General features: G+C 40.6%; 1 protein-coding gene across 1 annotated transcript; it reads left to right on the top strand.

The window, feature by feature from the left end:
* The first annotated feature begins 5 nt into the window (after window positions 1-5).
* LOC108230976 (guanine nucleotide-binding protein G(q) subunit alpha) lies at window positions 6-17,013 on the top strand. The gene is made up of 7 exons (XM_017407623.3): window positions 6-610; window positions 3,695-3,879; window positions 9,586-9,740; window positions 9,878-10,006; window positions 11,507-11,636; window positions 12,145-12,298; window positions 14,380-17,013. Exons 1-7 carry the CDS (start codon window positions 475-477, stop codon window positions 14,568-14,570), a joined length of 1,080 nt encoding a protein of 359 aa, XP_017263112.1. The 5' UTR covers window positions 6-474; the 3' UTR covers window positions 14,571-17,013.
* The last annotated feature ends 645 nt before the right edge of the window (window positions 17,014-17,658 follow it).

The following is a 17,658-nucleotide window of genomic DNA, read 5'->3' as shown; positions in this document are numbered from 1 at the left end:
TGCGCACTTGGTTCTCATCCAGGACTGAGAAGGTCTGGACGCAGAGGACGGAGACGCGAGCTGAAGCTTTGTTTTGCCCTGGAGGATTAACTTTCCCCTCATCATCCAACCTCCTCCCCCTCACCCACCTTTTACTTACCTTTTTAGAGCAAAGATCCAGCCCTGCAGAGCTCTGCCACCGGGGTCTGGAAGGAGTCGCTGCTGAAGAAGAAGGAGGAAAAAAAAAAAAAAAAGTTCTTGCGCAAATTTCCTCTTTCGCTCAAAGCGCGCAACTTCTTCACTTCTTCCTCAAAACAGACTCGGAAACCAGGTCATGGGAAGAGTTTCTGTTCGGATTTGATGCTTGACATCAAGCCGCACTTTTCCCCCCCCTCCCCGACCCGCCCCCACCTCTGCGCGCGTCTGTCTCATTGAGGCGAGGTGAGGCGTTTTTTTGTTGTTGTCCAGGGACCATATTCCTGACCCCTCAGAAGAATGACGCTCAGCTCCGTGGGGGCTTGCTGCCTCAGCCCGGAAGCCAAGGAGGCTCGGAGGATCAACAACGAGATCGAGAGGCAGCTCCGTAAGGACGAGAAGGAATCCCTACGGGAATATAAGCTCCTGTTGTTGGGTGAGGGATCAAATAAGAATAGTAGAATTTAAGAAAAAAAAAAGTAGCCCGCGTGTCGTTCTCTGCACGCATCCATTCCTCCAAAAATACGCACAGAACCAGTTCATTTCTTTCAGTCAGAACCTGGCAAATGTGTTAATTTGGATGCTTAATTAATCTAACGGCGCTAAAACTGTTTTTGTTCAGTATTTGGAAGCTGGTAAAGTAAGGCAAAAGTGACACAAACTGAACTATGTCAAGTGCAGACTGAATGTTTGAATCTATACCAAATGATTTCAGGTTTTTGAGCTGACTGAATGCTGTTACTTTGCTCAAATTGTACATCAAAACATGAAGCTAAACATCCATGCACTTGGGCATGTTGTCATGTTTCTCTTTTTTTTTGGTTGATTGGAAGCTGATTTGTTGCATAGAATTCAGTTCTCAGGCAAGTGGGCCATGCAAGTTAAAATATATAGGAAAAAAAAATAGGGAATGAAAGTGAATGTTTGCAAGTACCTCATCTGGCTGAGTTTACCAGTGTTCATACAACAGCTGAAGTGCAGGTCCATCAGTTCCAGTCTAAGCTTTGCTGAACTCCCAGTGGTGAGAAAATGACTAATAAAAACTATCAGGTATGATGTTCTCCTCTTCAGGCCAAGAAGAATGCAGAAAGCGCAGTCAGAATAAAAAGTTTTAGGCCAAGAATGGTTGCTTAAAATTATACATTGTGGAAACATTTAAGTATTTACCAAGTGGATTGAAGGTAAAATCGTAATGCGAGAACTAAGGTGTAAGCTGTCACAAAACATAAAAAAGTAGCTTAAAGTATTCAAATAAAGCTGCAGTTGTGTTTTGTACAGCTTACTATACAAAAATATGTCTGTTGTTAAAACAGTAGTTTTGTTGTTTTTATGTTTATGCCTCTTTAGTTGGGAAGTCGAAAATTCAGAACTATTGTCACCTACAATGTGCTTATTTGTTCAAAATACAGAAATATAAAGAACCTGCTTTTGAAAATCTAAATTAATTCAATTTATCTTGAGCAGGAAAATAAATAAAAGGATTGCAGCATCATCTTGGGAAGCTACATTGTGTTTTTCTTAATTAATAAGGATGCATCAACAGTGGTGTGAGTGAGCTGGAAGACAGGCCCGCTTCTCCTTCTTCTTTTTAGAGTGACTCACGCTGAATCTGCAACCTTGTTTTTTTGAGTTCAGAAGTCTGCGTACTTCAGAGGAAGTCTTGGGTTGATTTGATGTCTCGCAGTACAGCGGAAAACCTCTACTTCACACCTTGAAGTGTCATTACTTTTCTGTCATTTCACCCTGTGTTTGTGTTCACAAAGATACAGACTCAAGAATCAGGTGCAAACCGGACTTGAGTAACTAGGGTTAATCTAGGATTACATAAGACTGGAAACAAAGATTTTCATTTTCTTATTTTTTCATTAAAATGACATGAGCTGGTTAGGTATACGCTATGCTCATAAAGACCACCTTTCATCTTCAGACTCCAGACAGGCTGGCAATGAAGTCGTGCTGAATCATTGTGATTTTGTGAGCATATCAGCATACCGTATAGCTAACAGTAATGGTTCTAACATGCTGATGCGAAGGAGGTATTGACTTGCAGACATGCTGTAATTTTCAGCCTAATGGAGGGAGTGCAGTCAGCTCTGTAGATACTGACTCGTAAATTAAAATCCTGAATTGCTTTCGTATGAAGCTTCTGGGTTTGAAGCTTCATTTCGTTTGGGCACTAATGTTTGGGATAGGCTCCCTTGATGCTTCCCTTTTCCTCCCACAGTCCGAGGGCATGCGTGTTAGGTCGATATGTGATTCTAAAAGTGTCGTAGGCGTGAGAGTGAGGATTTCTCTGCCTCTGATTTAGCCCTGTGATGGACTAGTGACCTGTATGGTGTGTGCCCAAAGTCAGCTGCAATAGGCTTCAGCCCCCCCTGTGGCTCTAAAAAGGATAAAGTGGTTAAAGCTGCTGGATGGATTAGCAAAGAGGGCCCAGTTCATCTTGATGCGAACATGCATCTCTTTTTAAAGCAGTGAACTGAAAAGCTGGCATTGCCGTCCACTTCAATCCAATTGACTGCGTATGACGGCTACTAGTTGGTACAGTAGTTTGAGTCGATCCCATAAAATGAAGCAAGATGAAGTTGGACATACGTTTATTGGGCTTCTGAAAATGTGACGCCAATCTTTGAAATGCTTCAGCTAAAAAGTCAAGCTTTCTGAGAGGTTTCAACTAGATGGTGTCCCTAACTCAAAGAATCAGATAATCGACTGCATCTCGAACATTCAAATCCAACATGGTTGCCTTATAAAAAGAGAAGAAATTGTTTGAATGATGTCACTTAATTGTGGTTTTGCCAAGTTACTGACACATAAACTTAGCCCCAAAAAGTAAGGAAATTTGCGTTTGGTTGATTATTTTGTACAAGAGCTGCAAGGTGGTGGTAAGATGTGTGGTGGGAGAATAAATCAAGGATCAGCCTAGATTCCCCTCTTCAGTGGTGATGGACAGGTTGACAGATGAGGTCAGGCAGGTGGAAGAGAGCCAGTAGAGGTATGATCTAAAGAGAAGAGCAATGAAAGTCAATAGAATCATTGCAATATAATAAAGGAGAGGAAAATAAAACACAAATATCATCTCCAACTTGTGGTTTTTTTTTTTGACAGGCTATTGCCTCTCCTCTTGTCCAAGAATAAAGTTAGGACGGCTATATGCTGAACTTGCCTCAAAATTATTTTCCACTAACAAATGAATATGGTTGCCCGTCTTTCATATACAGTTTATAGATAATCATGTATGGCCACCAGTGCATCAGAGTAATCTGCAGCTACAAAAGTTCCCTAAAAACACATGATTATTTACATTAGTTTAAAACAGTAGGCTAATTTTAAGCCCCTTTAGGCAATTCTTGCATTTTAAAGGAAGCTAAGTTGTAAGTTCCTGAGAAAGTCTTAGGTGTCAACAGTGACTAAATTCTTCAAGGTTCAAACAGAGTACAGAGGTTATACTGTTTTGATAGATACACAAATGTCACGTTTTTGTGTCTGAAATGATGTCATGCGCTGGTTTGGCGGCCAGGGACGGGTGAAAGCGGAAAGAGCACTTTCATCAAACAGATGAGGATCATCCATGGCCGGGGATACTCTGAGGAGGACAGAAGAGGCTTCACCAGACTGGTCTACCAAAACATCTTCACAGCGATGCAGGCCATGATCCAAGCCATGAACACATTACAGATCCCCTACAAGTATGAGCTCAACAAGGTAGGCCCAGCAACTGTTTTTTTCTGTTCCTTTTCACTGCTTCCCTCAGACACATTGCGAAAGAGCGTCTTACCACACATTGTCCCTGCAGAAGCATGCGCAGCGTTTACTTACAGAGCACACAGTGTTTATTACAGTGTTCTCAGGGGTGAAGTACTTCTGGTAACTTGCGGCAGTGTTTAGTTTTGCCATTGAGCTGCCAGAGACTTTTTGTCTGCTTAACAGAGCAGGTTGTCTTTTTGATGAACTTGTGATGGCTCACTGCAGGCTTGTAAAGACGGACAATTTCCCATTAATCGTACAGGAATTTGCACCTGTCACACCAAAGGCAGGAGCTCATTATTCTCTTATATTTGCTACCTCGCACAAGTATGTCTCAGTTAAACAGTTAGAGCTCCAGGCCTGGATGAGACTCAGACAAAGGGGGAGAAGTCTGAGTCAGCTTACGAGTTAGTTTAATTTTTCTCTTTTATTTTTTTTTGTGTGTTTTGTGGAGTGAAGACGGAACTCTGTAGAAGCTCATAGACAGTGTTGAGGAGAAATTTGTAACTTAGCATGCAGATGTCAGTTTGGAGGTGATGAAGGCTTTTCGGCAGGGGTTTCAGGAGTAGGAGGCTATTTAGAAAAAGTAGGGGGCTGATCGTCCACTGGGTGAAGCGCAGTGCTGAGGGCTGAAGGAGGTTCTAGAGGCCACCCCCACAGAAAAGAATTGAAATTTAGAACATTAGAAATGCATTTTCCTGACACTTTAGAACAAGGCTGGGATGGTGTTTGAAGAGTCCAAAATCAGCAGTTTTTGAGGAGAATTAGTGACAATGTTTAGCTCTTTGGAAGGACTGGAAGAGTTTTCAGAAAATCAGATGAAGAATTCATTTAGCCAAAACAAGGAACTATCCCCCAAGGCAGTAAACCTGAAGTAACTAATCTTGTAAAATAGATATGAATAAAAACATATTGACTGGCGATTTGAAATAGACTTTCTTGGCGTTCTTTTTGGTTGGTAGAATCCAGCCGTTCTTTCCTCGGACATTCCGGCATCTGTCATCCACTGCCTGGAAAATAACACAGTGTCACACCCCCAACATCGACCAATCAGAAGCCTCGGCAGCTAAATGAGAACTCTTCTCCAATCAGTGGTGGACAACAGCACTCGCTTGAGTGCTCAAAGTTGGCTGCGCTCATGGATCAACAGAAATGATCAAAAGCAAACTCTGGGAGGAAGAAAATCCCCACTTATTGTGAATAAAAGCACATTTTGGATCATTATGCTGATCAGGGATAACACAGGGACTCCTCTAGGCAAACATTTACAAAATTCTTTTGGTCAATCAACGAAAAGTAGGCTGCCGGCTACTTTTGAATCCACTGCTTTGGTCATAGAGAGATAGTTTTCAACACAACTATTAGTTTCTAATGTTTAAATACATCCAGTGTAGTTTTCACAAATCAAATTGAATTAATTTGAATGAGCACATGCTAGTAATAAAAGCCTAGCATTCCTTGAGGGAATACATATTGCTGCCTTTAATGCCGATGTTCTCATCTAAGGTCACATTATGATGAGAAGGGATGGAGTTAAAGCTGTTTTGGTCAAACCTTGATATGCGCAAAGTTGTAAGATCTGTTGGCACTCAAAGTACGTGTTAAGGATAACTCTCAGCTATTATCACAGCAGGTTTTAGCTCAATCTCTGTACAATTGAGTTATAGTCATTTGTTGGCTAAGGTCAGTTACCTGCGGTGGTCATCTTGAATTGTTTTGACTCCAAACGTTGATCAGTTGTAGATCTAAATCCAGTGAATATTGGCGTTTCATTAAAATCCATTCAGTGGTATTTTGCTAACACTGCAGACAAATGAACACGCACACACACAGACATGGGCAAAACATTATTATCCTTCAGCAGCGGGCAATAGTAAATCATTAGAATGATTGTAGATGGTTGATGTGGGCAGCAGCGAGCCCGTGACTGAGCACATTCTGCTACTTACTGTGTTTGTTGTGCGGAAGGTGTCCACGATGCCTGGCAGCTTGTGCGACATTTATCTTTCTCTCCTGTCAGCTCTCGGGGTTCCAAAGAAGTTTACAGCACTTTATTTTTCTTCAGTACACTGAATCTCTGGTTGTTATCCCGATGCTTCCACAGATGACTGCAAGCTCTGTCTCCACTACAGACTTCCAGTTTATATTGGACATGTGGACATGTTGATGTATACATTCAAGCTTCTGAAGTAGAGTCTCCCGTCTTGTAAACAGTGTCAGTTTCTCGCTTCCTGCCTAGCGTGTTCTTCAGGTGAACAGCCAGGCATCTGTAGTCCATCCATCACTATATATACTGTATCTCCACTTCTTTTTCCAGAGGGTTTTTTTTTTCTTTCTTTGGTCTCACTCCAACTCCTCCTAAAATCCACCATCCACTCCTTTTTCCTGTTGAAAATGAGCTGACTGTTTGCCAAAAAATGGTGATTCACTGGTTTCCTGTACTCGGCCTCCTGTCCAGTACTGACACACCCCACAACTGCAAAATCATTTGAGTGTTTCTTTAGAAGGCAGGATCGATTTAAAAAAAAAAAATTAAAAATAAAAAGCGCACTTTCCACGTGTACTGCTTTCAGTCCAACAAAGAAGTGGACTAAATGTCTGTCCATCGAACACGGTGCAGTAAAAGAGTGCATAAGAGGCTGGCTAGGCCTGTCATGATCATTCCATTGTCCATTTATACTATGACTAATGGTTATGACTTCTATTATTTTGTTCTAATCTCTATATCTCATTGTATGGTGGTATATAAATATACTGATAATCGTGGGCTTTAGTTGGCTAACCTCTGTTTCCCCCTGCGCCGAGCTCATTATCCAACAGAGTGCTAAAAGTGGCATGTAGTGGGTGTGTGTGCGTCGCAACAATGAGGGCAGGCACTAGTGTTTCTATGTGTTGTTTGTATAATCATGCTACAATAAAAATGCAAATACAGTACACTGATGCAAATAAAAAACATCTAACTTTACGATCTTTGGATTGCGGCTAACTCTTAAATGAGTCATAATTTCTCACTGCTGCGCACAAACGTACCATTTTATCATAAAAAGTAGTGACCACATAAAGGCTCAGATAGAAAAAAAACCCTCTCTTGAACAGTTTTCTGTCATGAAATTTAGAACAAATTAATAGTAGGGGAATAAATGAGAATAAAGTACAGAATTACAGCATACAATTTCTGTGATTGTGTATCAAAAGGGGACATCTTAGGCTACCGCAGAAAGAAAATACTCAGCATAAACACAGAAAGACACTGATTCCAAGCGGCAGCTGACAGTGTGTGTTAACAAACACGAAAAAGCAGGAATAATTTGGTATTAATCGGCAGTGTAAGACTGAGACTGAGAGCATCAAATGACTCAGCGTCAGGAAACATGTCTCCTATATTTTCAGAAATTTTAGTGGTAAAAGACTTTAAAATAACACCATGGACAGAGCCACTGAAGCAGAGTGTTATTCCAGCCTCACTTTTGCTTTAATATAGTGTAACTTTGGGCTCTGATATGAAAGCAATCAATTGTTGCCAAACCTCATGTTTTAAAGCACCAATTCATGATTGAATAGGTGACATTTTGGCAGCGAAGTCTGTTGCCTATATGCAATTTTGCCGGGTCCTCTTGTTTTTGTCTTTTTATCCCCCACGGCAGCGAAAGGTGTGTCTCTTTGTCTGTCTGTTAGCAGAATATCTCATGCGCCAGTGTACTAATCATTGGATGGACATCTTTGACTGATTCACCTTTGGAGTCAACCCAATTCAAGAAGGCCGCCACATCAAATAGAACTTAGCCAACAAAAAAGTGGATATAACTCAGTCAGTTTTATAGATACTGAGCTAAAATGTGCTGTGGTAGTAGCTGAAAGTCATCCCAAACACATAGTCTGAGTTTTAATGGGTCATATAAGATCTTTGTTTGAAACTTCAGCATGCAAAGCAGCGTGCAAAACACATTCCTTTAAGGAATGCTAGATTCATTTAGCACGTGTTTCCATCAGGTGCATACTAGGAGGCCATTTTCAGGGTTCTTCTTACAAACCAGCTGGAAACATGACAAAACTAATCCAAACAACAGATTTTGACACTGAGAGCTGACAAAACCTGCATGAAGCAGACGCCACTTCGGCTGGTAACCTCGAGCTTGCCGGCTCGCTTTCTCTTCGTCTGAATAAGTAATAATAACTAATCTGAAAATTACACTCTAACTTGGCAATTACCACTGGATCTGCGAAGAAATAATACAAATTAATTTTCAGGAGATCTGGCTACAAGAAAAAAAGAGGTGAACATTTTTTTTTTCCCAAAAGGTTAAATAAATAAGCAAATAAATAAACCATCCGTCTTCTTTACATTTCTACGTTGTGGGCAGATGCATGACTCTTCAAACAGCTCTCTTATTGTGCTGGTTTGGTTGGAGCTAACGCTGGTGCAATCCGCTTGTTTAGCCCTTCACAGCGTGTTGAGGCACATCTCATAACACTGGAATTTCTGGTGCTAATGACAGGGTCTGAACTTCCCCCTTATCAGCGCGGCAGCGAAAGACAACACACAGACATCAAGGACACTCCTGCCGTGGCACACCGCACACTCAGAACGGCTGAACAAAGTTACCCCATGATGACGTGACCAGGTTTCAGGTGACATGTCTGCGAGTAAAACAGACTGCGGTCGGGTTTAGTCATAAAAAGGGGAACTACATTGTTCCAGATTTGAGTGGCTGAAAGCACAAACTACTGTCCCAGAGCCGAAGAGCTTCGAAAGGTCGCCGAAAATCGTTTTTGCGAAACCCAACCGGGATCTGTTTTCTTGTTTATAGTTTCTTCTGTAAATTTTTTTTTTTCCAATCCAACTACTCCCTGGTGCTTTGTGCTGTTTTTGCCGTTTTAACCACTCAGAAATCAAAAGCTTCAGCTCCACCGGGAATAGTGTGCTATGACTTCTAGTATTTATAACTCATGTACTTTTTAAAATATTTAACTTTAATTACAAACGTTTTCCCCATAGATGTACACTGAAGTCCTCCAGAATTGCTCTTTTTTTGCTTCACGTAGCTTTTAGCTACTGTCATTTTAACTTTAGCTGCAGTTTTGCAGCAGTAAGCTACAGTTTAGCAAATTGTAACTTTTAGCCACATTTTTCCTATGGTTTCGTTAATTTAGCTTATCTACTGTTTTTACTAATTTTAGCTCTTAGCAACAGTTTTGCTAAGTATAACTTCTAGCCACATTTAGCTTCTGTTCTGCTTGTTCATTCCTTAGCAGATTTCAGGAAAGCCATTCAGGTCTCAGCTTCCACACTGATTGTTTTCAATTCACTGATTTTAAAAAAACAAAAAGTTTTTTTAGTTTTTAATCTTTTTCTGTGCAAGTTAAAGCTGCTGCAATATTTGTCTTTACCTTTAATTAACCCCAAAGGCTAACAGTGGTTCCATCTGGTAAAAAAACATGGTTCTGCTGCATTTCTGTCAATCTCCAGTTAAGCCTTAAATGCGCATTTGTAGTTAAATGTATGTACTTGTTTTAGGGGAAATGTAGTTCACATCCTGTATTGATGGTATGCCTCAGACCCTGAAATACATCTTGGTTGGGGAAACAATACCTGTGAATTAAGTTATAGTTCCATATGTGCTCTTGGTACAACATTAATTTCAATGTGACTCTCTGCGGTTTCAGGCCAACGCCACCATGGTCAGCAGGGTTGATGTGGAAAAGGTGACAACATTAACAAACCCATATGTGGATGCCTTGAAGAGCCTGTGGAGCGACCTGGGGGTTCAGGAATGTTACAGTCGGAGGAGGGAATACCAGCTCTCAGATTCGGCCAAGTAGTGAGTGTAAACATACTAATAGCGCCTGTCGGATAGTTTACACTGCTGAATCTGCCAGTCGTCTCTTTAGTGCGCACAGTTCTGTAATTCCAACTCAAATTCAAATCCAACTCTGCTGCATCTTCCTGTGCCGTTAGCTACCTGAATGACTTGGCTCGAATCGGCGATTCTTCTTATCTGCCAACCCAGCAAGACATCCTGAGGGTCAGAGTGCCCACGACAGGTATAACAGAGTACCCGTTTGACTTGGAGAGCGTGGTGTTCAGGTGAGTGTTACTGCTCTTTAGGTGCTGTAAATTTCTCTCAGTCTTTTAATTAGGGTGAGGGGTGCACAAAAGAAGACATAAATAATCAGCAGTTATCGGTGAAAGGGTGAGCAGATGGACAAATACACAAGGCAGAGTCTGCCTACCCTCTGCCCTCGTAACAGTTTCAAACAGAACGCTATATACTAAAGTAAAACTAATTGTTTAACAGTAAAAAAAATAATCATGAGATTTGGGAAAGGTCGGATGGAAATTCTTTTTTAGGATGAAAAGAAAACCTGTGAAATAGTGTATATTTTCAAAAATGAACCAGCGAAATTGCAGATATATTGTTAAAGGGTGTATGTGGTTTTACTGTCTTTATACTGAATATAATAGGAGATAATAAATGAAGCTTTTGGAATTATTTGACTATTAATTATTTCTGACACTGCAAAACTTATAGTCATTTTGAAGTGAGGATCTGTGAAAAAGATCTGAACAATAAATATCTTACCTGTTGTAGGTAGCTTTTTGAACGGTCTCAGCTCAGGTTTGACAGCACTGATGAGCTAACAGCTAGTCAGAACCAAGCCGGGACCAGAGTGCATTGCTGCCATCTTAAAATAACTCCAACCTTTAAGATTTCATAGCGGTTCATGTGAACGTTGTTTTATAAACATTTACGTCACAGTTAATTTCACATTGTTTGGTTATTTTGGCAGAAATGGTAAGAAGTTTCTGCTAAAATGAACCTCAGCATGTGCCAAAATTGTAGCTGTAGCTGCTATTTGTACTTGCAGATGACCATAGAATTCCATGTAAATATCTGTTTACTGCCAATCCTGCTGTGAAATAAAGGTTTACAAATCAGTGTCCGCATGAACCGCTATGTAGCTGTTTTGAGACAGCAGCAGTTTATTTTGATTTTGGCTGAACTCAGACTAGCCATTCGTTCATCATTTAGGTCAAACTTTAACTTTATTTCTCCAATCTGAGACCATAACATTTCTGTGGAACCTCACTTTAAAATGGTCAGCATATCCCTTTAATTCTGAACCTTTCTAAAGAACAATATAATTATTTGCCTTTATTGTGTCTAAAGTATTATATCAATATAATTCATTTTGATATCACTGTACTTATTTATACCAATATTTCATTACCTCAGTCATTATACAGTGTAAAGAAACATTTCTTTGATAGAATAAAAACATTTTAGATTTTCTTTTAGCTTTATAATTTAAAGTAGATTTAATTTAGGTAAATTATGGATTACAAATATTTGATTAAATTTCCCACTTTATATTTAGGGAATATTCTTTTCTTTTGTTGTTTTTCTCTTTAATTTAGGATTTTTATTTCTGAAATTGTCACCTTTTTCCTTCAAAATTGACCCCTTTCCCATTTTTTGGCCTACTATTTATTTTGTGTCCAACAATGAGCCTGGCACTCAGCTTACATATGTATGTGATGTGCTGTTTTTTTCCTCTTCAACACAACTCAAACTTGTGGCCTCAGGATGGTGGATGTAGGTGGCCAGCGTTCTGAGAGGAGGAAGTGGATCCACTGTTTCGAGAAGGTCACATCCATCATGTTTTTGGTGGCACTTAGCGAGTACGATCAGGTCCTCGCTGAGTCCAGCAACGAGGTGAGAAGCAGGCTGCTGCCTACAAAATAATCATTTCTTTTATGCAGTATCTTATTATTTCTGTGCATGGGATGAGAAAGAGGCTCACTTTGGGATGGTAAAAAAAAATCCCATTGAGGGACACAAAAGGGAGATTGTTTCTTTTGTTCAAAGCCAAACGCGTTAGGTGGAAATGATGACCCAGATTTCTGCAGAGTCCAGCACCAGCCTGATCGCTCTCTCTCTCTCTCTCTCTCTCTCTCTCTCCCTTTCTCTCCTTCACTCGCTCTGTATCTCACTCCAGTCACACTTAAAAGCCTCATTTTCATATCCTGTTATGGCAGTGCATATGGTTCACCTGCAGGGGGAGCTCTTTAGTCACTCTGTTTAGCAAAGGACACCTCTCCGAAATGCTCGGTCCCCTGAAGATATGACAGCCAGTTGAATTTTGCTCACACAGTGACTGCCAAATTACTGCTTTCAATGTCTTACTTAGTATTTCTGCTCTCGTTCGTGTGTTTATCTTAAGAATCGAATGGAGGAAAGCTTGGCTTTGTTCAAGACAATCATAACCTACAAATGGTTTGAAAAGTCCTCAATCATCTTGTTCCTCAACAAAATAGATCTGCTGGAGGAAAAAATCATGTACTCGCATTTGGTGGACTACTTCCCCGAATATGATGGTAAGGGAAAACAGGACACCACTGTGACCCCCCGCCCCCACCACCACCACCACCACACACACACACACACTATATATATATATATATATATATATATATATATATATATATATATGTGTGTGTGTACAGCTGCAGGCAAAGGTTTATATACATATTATTTAGGCTTTTTATTTAAACCTTTCTTTTTCATGAATAACAAAACCTTACAGCTTCAGTGGTTTAATATGGTTTTGAATTTATTGTGGATTTTATCTAATCTTTCTAATCCACGCAGGGTCAAAATTGTAATATTATATCCATTCACATCTTCTAGCATGCTCTCAGATGGTACTTTGCCTCTTAGAGGTGCCTAGGTTGGTCACAATCTTCATTCTCAGGTCACCTGGGCTTGTGTTCAGATCTTCAGAGCTTTTCAGTGGGGCTTGGTACCCGTACTTGGATGGTGATGTATCCCCGGACCTGTTGTCCTGGCCTTAGCCTCTTTGTTTTACCTCGTCAACCTCTAGGTGTGATAGCAGATTTCTTTCTCGACTGTTGGAAAACTGGGTACAAAGTTGTTTCTGAGTCAGTGTTGAGTATTGAAGTTTTCATAATTCCCAGATCCTTTCCATGTAGCCCCTCTCTCCTATAGTAGCCCTCTAAAAGCATGAAGTTTTCTACCCTCATCCATAAATGTCTTGTTATAGTAGCCCATTTCTCATCAGAATGTCCTGGTTCTCCAACTTCTGATGCAAGCCTTTTAATCAGGGCGATGTCCAAGTCAGCATGGCATCATTTCTACCTCTCTCGCTCAATACACAGCTGAGGCTGAGGTTGCTGATGCCAGGGTTCGAATTCTGAACCCCTGATCTTCCCAAAGCAGAGTTGTGTGACATAACCACTGTGCGAATCTTCCAGCTCAGAAGATAGAAGCTACTGACATCAAGAAACAAAACCTCCTGACAATGTATGGGGTGTTTCCCCCCTAATCGAGGATCTTGAGACTGTACACTAAGAAAAAAGAGGGAGGCAGAGGACTAGTGAGCATCAGAGCCACTACAGGATGAAATAACTAAGATCCTAGAGTACATTGGGAAGAAAGTTCTTAATGATGAACTGATAAGTGAATGTTTCAGGCAGCAGAAACCCATCATGGAAAGATAAGCGCTTGCATGGCATGTACCACCGGCAAATTAAGGAAGTGGCTGATATCAACAAATCCTACCAGTGGCTAGAAAGGGCTGGACTGAAGGACAGCACAGAGGCTCTAATTATGGCAGCACAAGAGCAATAGAAGCTGGAGTCCATCATACCAGGCAGGACCCAGGATGCAGGCTGTGTAAAGATGCCCCTGAGACAGTCCAGCACATAATAGCAGGATGTGAGATACAGGCAGGCAAAGCATACATGGAACACCATAACCAAGTGTCTGGAATAGTATACAGGAACAACTGTCCTGAGTATGGACTGGAAATCCCACAGTCAAAGTGGGAGACTCCCCCTAAGGTGGGGGAGAATAGCAGGGCTGAGATACTGTGGGACTTCCAGATCCAGACTGACAAACAGGTGATGGCTAACCAACCGGGCATTGTGGTGATAGATAAGATACAGATGAAAGCAGTGGGGATAGATGTAGCAGTTCCAAGCGAGTGTAACATCAGGAAGAAAGAGCAGGAGGAGAAGCTCAAAAGTTCAAACAAGTGGCTGTTGGAATTAGAGAAAATCCACAATAGATTTAAACTTGTGCACCCAATCCTTGTTTTTAAAACTATTATAATTGTATGTGGTGTAATCATTGCTCCCTGGAAAACATATGGTTAAAAAAAAATAGCTTAAAATTAATAGTATATTTGTACCCATGCTGAATGTACGTAAAAGTCTGATGGCAACTTTATTTTACAAGAAATTAACTTGATCTTTATTGTATAGCTTAAAATGTTAAGTTACTTGTATTTAAACAGATTTATTTCAACTCACACTTGAGCTGAACCACTCATTCTGCAAACATGGTCAAATTGTTATAATCCTATGTCATTTTAGTGCTTTCAAACTGAGCCTGTATGATTTGAGTTTCGGTTTTATCATCTGCTTTCTTCTCCCAGGTCCCCAGCGGGATGTCCAAGCGGGAAAAAAATTCATCTTGGACATGTTTGAAAGCCTCAATCCGAATGAGGACAAAATAATCTACTCCCACTTCACGTGTGCCACGAACACAGACAACATTCGATTTGTCTTCTGCGCGGTGAAGCACCACATCTTGCAGTGCAACCTGGAAGACCAGAACTTGGTTTAGACGCTGGTGGTTGCCGCTGTAATCTAATCGACTCTGTGCAGCTGGCAGTCGGGAGGGCTCTGCAGCGGCTCTGTTAGCTGCTGCTCGGCAATGTAATCCAAAACAGGAAATTGAGAAGCTTCGGAGCTTGTCATCAAATGACTGTACTACTGATGCATTTCAAATTTTCTTGTTAGACTCTGTAAATGGATGTCTCCAGCTATTATAAAGTGTGACCTGCCAATTAACGTGCTGCCTTTCGGAGGACTCTAATGTAGCACGCACTCTGAAATTTATGGAGCGCTTCGTGGGCGTTTTTTCTTTTTGAGCAGCATAAATGCACACTGGTGGATTAATAGGAGGAAAAGTATTGAAGTGGCCTCAAATGCCTCTGAGGTATTGAGATGTACTAGATCTTTTTTCTCTGGTCGGGAAACTCTGGAACTGAATGTAGACTAAATGTACTGCAACACTTCACATCACTAACCCAACTTTGTCATCTGTTTTCATCTTCTTTCAAGCTATAAAGTTGTTTGAAATGATAACTTTCTATCTCAACTGAGAGAACTACTCATAATTAACACTAATGGCATGTTTATCAAATATACGCATAGCACAAAAAGTAAAGAAATGTGTTTGGCTGATTATTTTTTTGTTCTAACAGTGCTTCATGGCAATGAATCTTATGCCTTTGGAAAGCCTGTTTATTTCCCTTTAATGGTGCCACATTTGTTAGGAAATGCATTTGTGGGTTGAGCAGCAGAGTTGAGTGTGTGGGTTGTGCCCATAAAAAACTGAAATCTTCTCTGCCAATGCCAAACAGCTTTTTGTACCATTGCCTTTTCTTTTGAGCTTCTAATACCCCCGGTGCTGACGGTCAGGTGCCTGACTGGTACCTGATTTTCAGCTCCTGTGAGCATGGACCCTGCTACACTTGCCATTTAGTGTCTGCTCCAAGCATGCCACATTTGACTGATCTGGATAGAACCATGCTGTAACTTCAAGCTGGTGTTCAACAAAACCAAGTTGCAGCATTTTTTTATTTTTTAGTTTTTGAAGTGAGCACTAATATCGTTTCCAAATTGAAGGCAGGGTTCCATATAACGTGGGGCGTCCCACAAGATGAGATTCTGCAACCAGTTGCAATCCAATTTCTCCACAGTCTTGGACCAAACTCTGTTGTCCAAGTTGACAGTGCATGGCCCCACTCAGCGGGGTGTATTATGGACTAATTCAGAATTTGGGAATGGAGAGGATGAAATAGCCAGCCTCCAGTTCTGACCTCAACCCCACTGATCACCAGTGGGATCAGCTTGGTGCGCGCTGTTTGTTCCAGAGTGACCAAGACAACCACATTGGCTGACTCATGACAAATGCTGGTTGAAGAATTGGATGCCATCCCTCAGCGGTGTGTGACCAAGCTGGTGAGCAGCATGAGGAGGAGGTGCCAGGCTGTTGTGCCTGTGTATGGTTCGTCCACATGCTGCCGAGGTCCCCGTTTGTTGCATAAATAAACTCTTAAATTGCCAAATATGTCTTGTTTCTTCAGACTTCAATCATCCAACCCAATAAACAGCCCCAAACAAGAGTCAATAACAGAATAAGCTGTTTGGCTTAGGCAGAGGAGATCTGGCAAGTTTTTAATGTGTATAACCTACATACTCAACTCAGCTGCTCAACCCACAAATGTATTTTCTGAACAAATGTGGCACCATTTAAGGAGCAATAAACAGGCTTTCCGATGGTACAAGATTTATTTCTAGGAAGCATTATTACAACGAAGAAATAATTAACCAAACACAGTTTTCCTTACTTTTTGTGCTAAGTTTATGATACTACTTGCACGCTGTACTTTTTGTATTTCTACATGTTCTTCACATAAAGGGTTTCTGATCACTGTAATCATTGTTTGCATTCGTCTGTGGTGGAATCAAAACACTGTGTGTGTACATTATTGATATAGGTTTTGTGCCTTTTTAAAAGGGATATTCATATTCTAATCTTTAAGTCTTGTGTCAATCAGGGACTGCTTGTTTGGAAGTTTTAATTAGTTCTGATTAAAGCATCATATCTTAAATTTTAAAGCTTGCCCTATTTATCCGTGTGAATATTTTATATATTGAATGGTATAGTGATTGCTTTCTGTGGAGAATTTTTGGTCATTTTCTCTTTGCATTCAGGTGAACAGCTGAATAAATAGTGAACTGTTAAATATTCTCAAAGGGATTAAACAAGTGCACTCTCGATCCTAAATGAAGCTCATTAAAGGTATCACATGCACTAATAGAAGCTAATGAGAGCAAAGCCACCGCACTGATGTTTACACATCCCTTTTCTTCCTGTTAAAATTAATTACAATCTAATTTGCAGTATTTATTTTTGTCTGCGCGTTTTAATTTTCATGTCGTTGCAGCTTCAGTGTTTTGGATGAATGCAATTGGATAAATAAAGCATTTGCTCATTTGCTGCTTGTGTTCTCCGTTCTTTGTGCCTACAAATCAGCTCCAGCACATTGCTGGTTTGTCTTTCGGGTGTTTCTCTTCTTGGCTGCCGCATCGGCTCATCTGGAGTCGTGTTCCTCCTGAAATCCTCCACTGTGGTGCATCCATCTGGCTGGAGCCCTCAGCAGTAGGGCCATATTTTTAGTCTTGTACACAGAGATATAAAGTGGGGCAGAGAATCATTATTTTCTTTATTTTTTTCTTTTTTGGAGGACAGAAACGGAAAGTAATGTGGCAGCTGCACGCTTCACTTGCAAGAATAGTTTAAGAGCTGTCCTGAATAAATAGATCAGATTTTTTTTTCATTTTCTGCCAAAGATAGCATCATCTAAATATAATAAGCTCTGTCTGTTAGCAAAATATCTCATAAACTATGAACTGGATTTTAATAAAGTTCTCTGAAAGTATTCATTGAATGTACATCTGCAACTGATTGCCTTTTGGAGTCAACCCAATTCAAGATGGCTGCCACAGCTAATCAATCTTAGCAAAAGTGTCTATAACTCTGTCAATTTTATAGATATTTAGGTGAAATTTGGTGTGGTAGTAGCTGATGGTCATACCCAGCCCCATACTGTGAGCGCTAACAGATCATGCAAGTTCTTTGT

The sequence above is a fragment of the Kryptolebias marmoratus genome, linkage group LG14 (genome assembly GCF_001649575.2).
Source record: "Kryptolebias marmoratus isolate JLee-2015 linkage group LG14, ASM164957v2, whole genome shotgun sequence".
Classification (NCBI taxonomy): domain Eukaryota; kingdom Metazoa; phylum Chordata; class Actinopteri; order Cyprinodontiformes; family Rivulidae; genus Kryptolebias; species Kryptolebias marmoratus.
The sequence above is the reverse complement of the archived record's forward strand: the minus strand, read 5'-3'. Positions and strand labels throughout refer to the sequence as shown.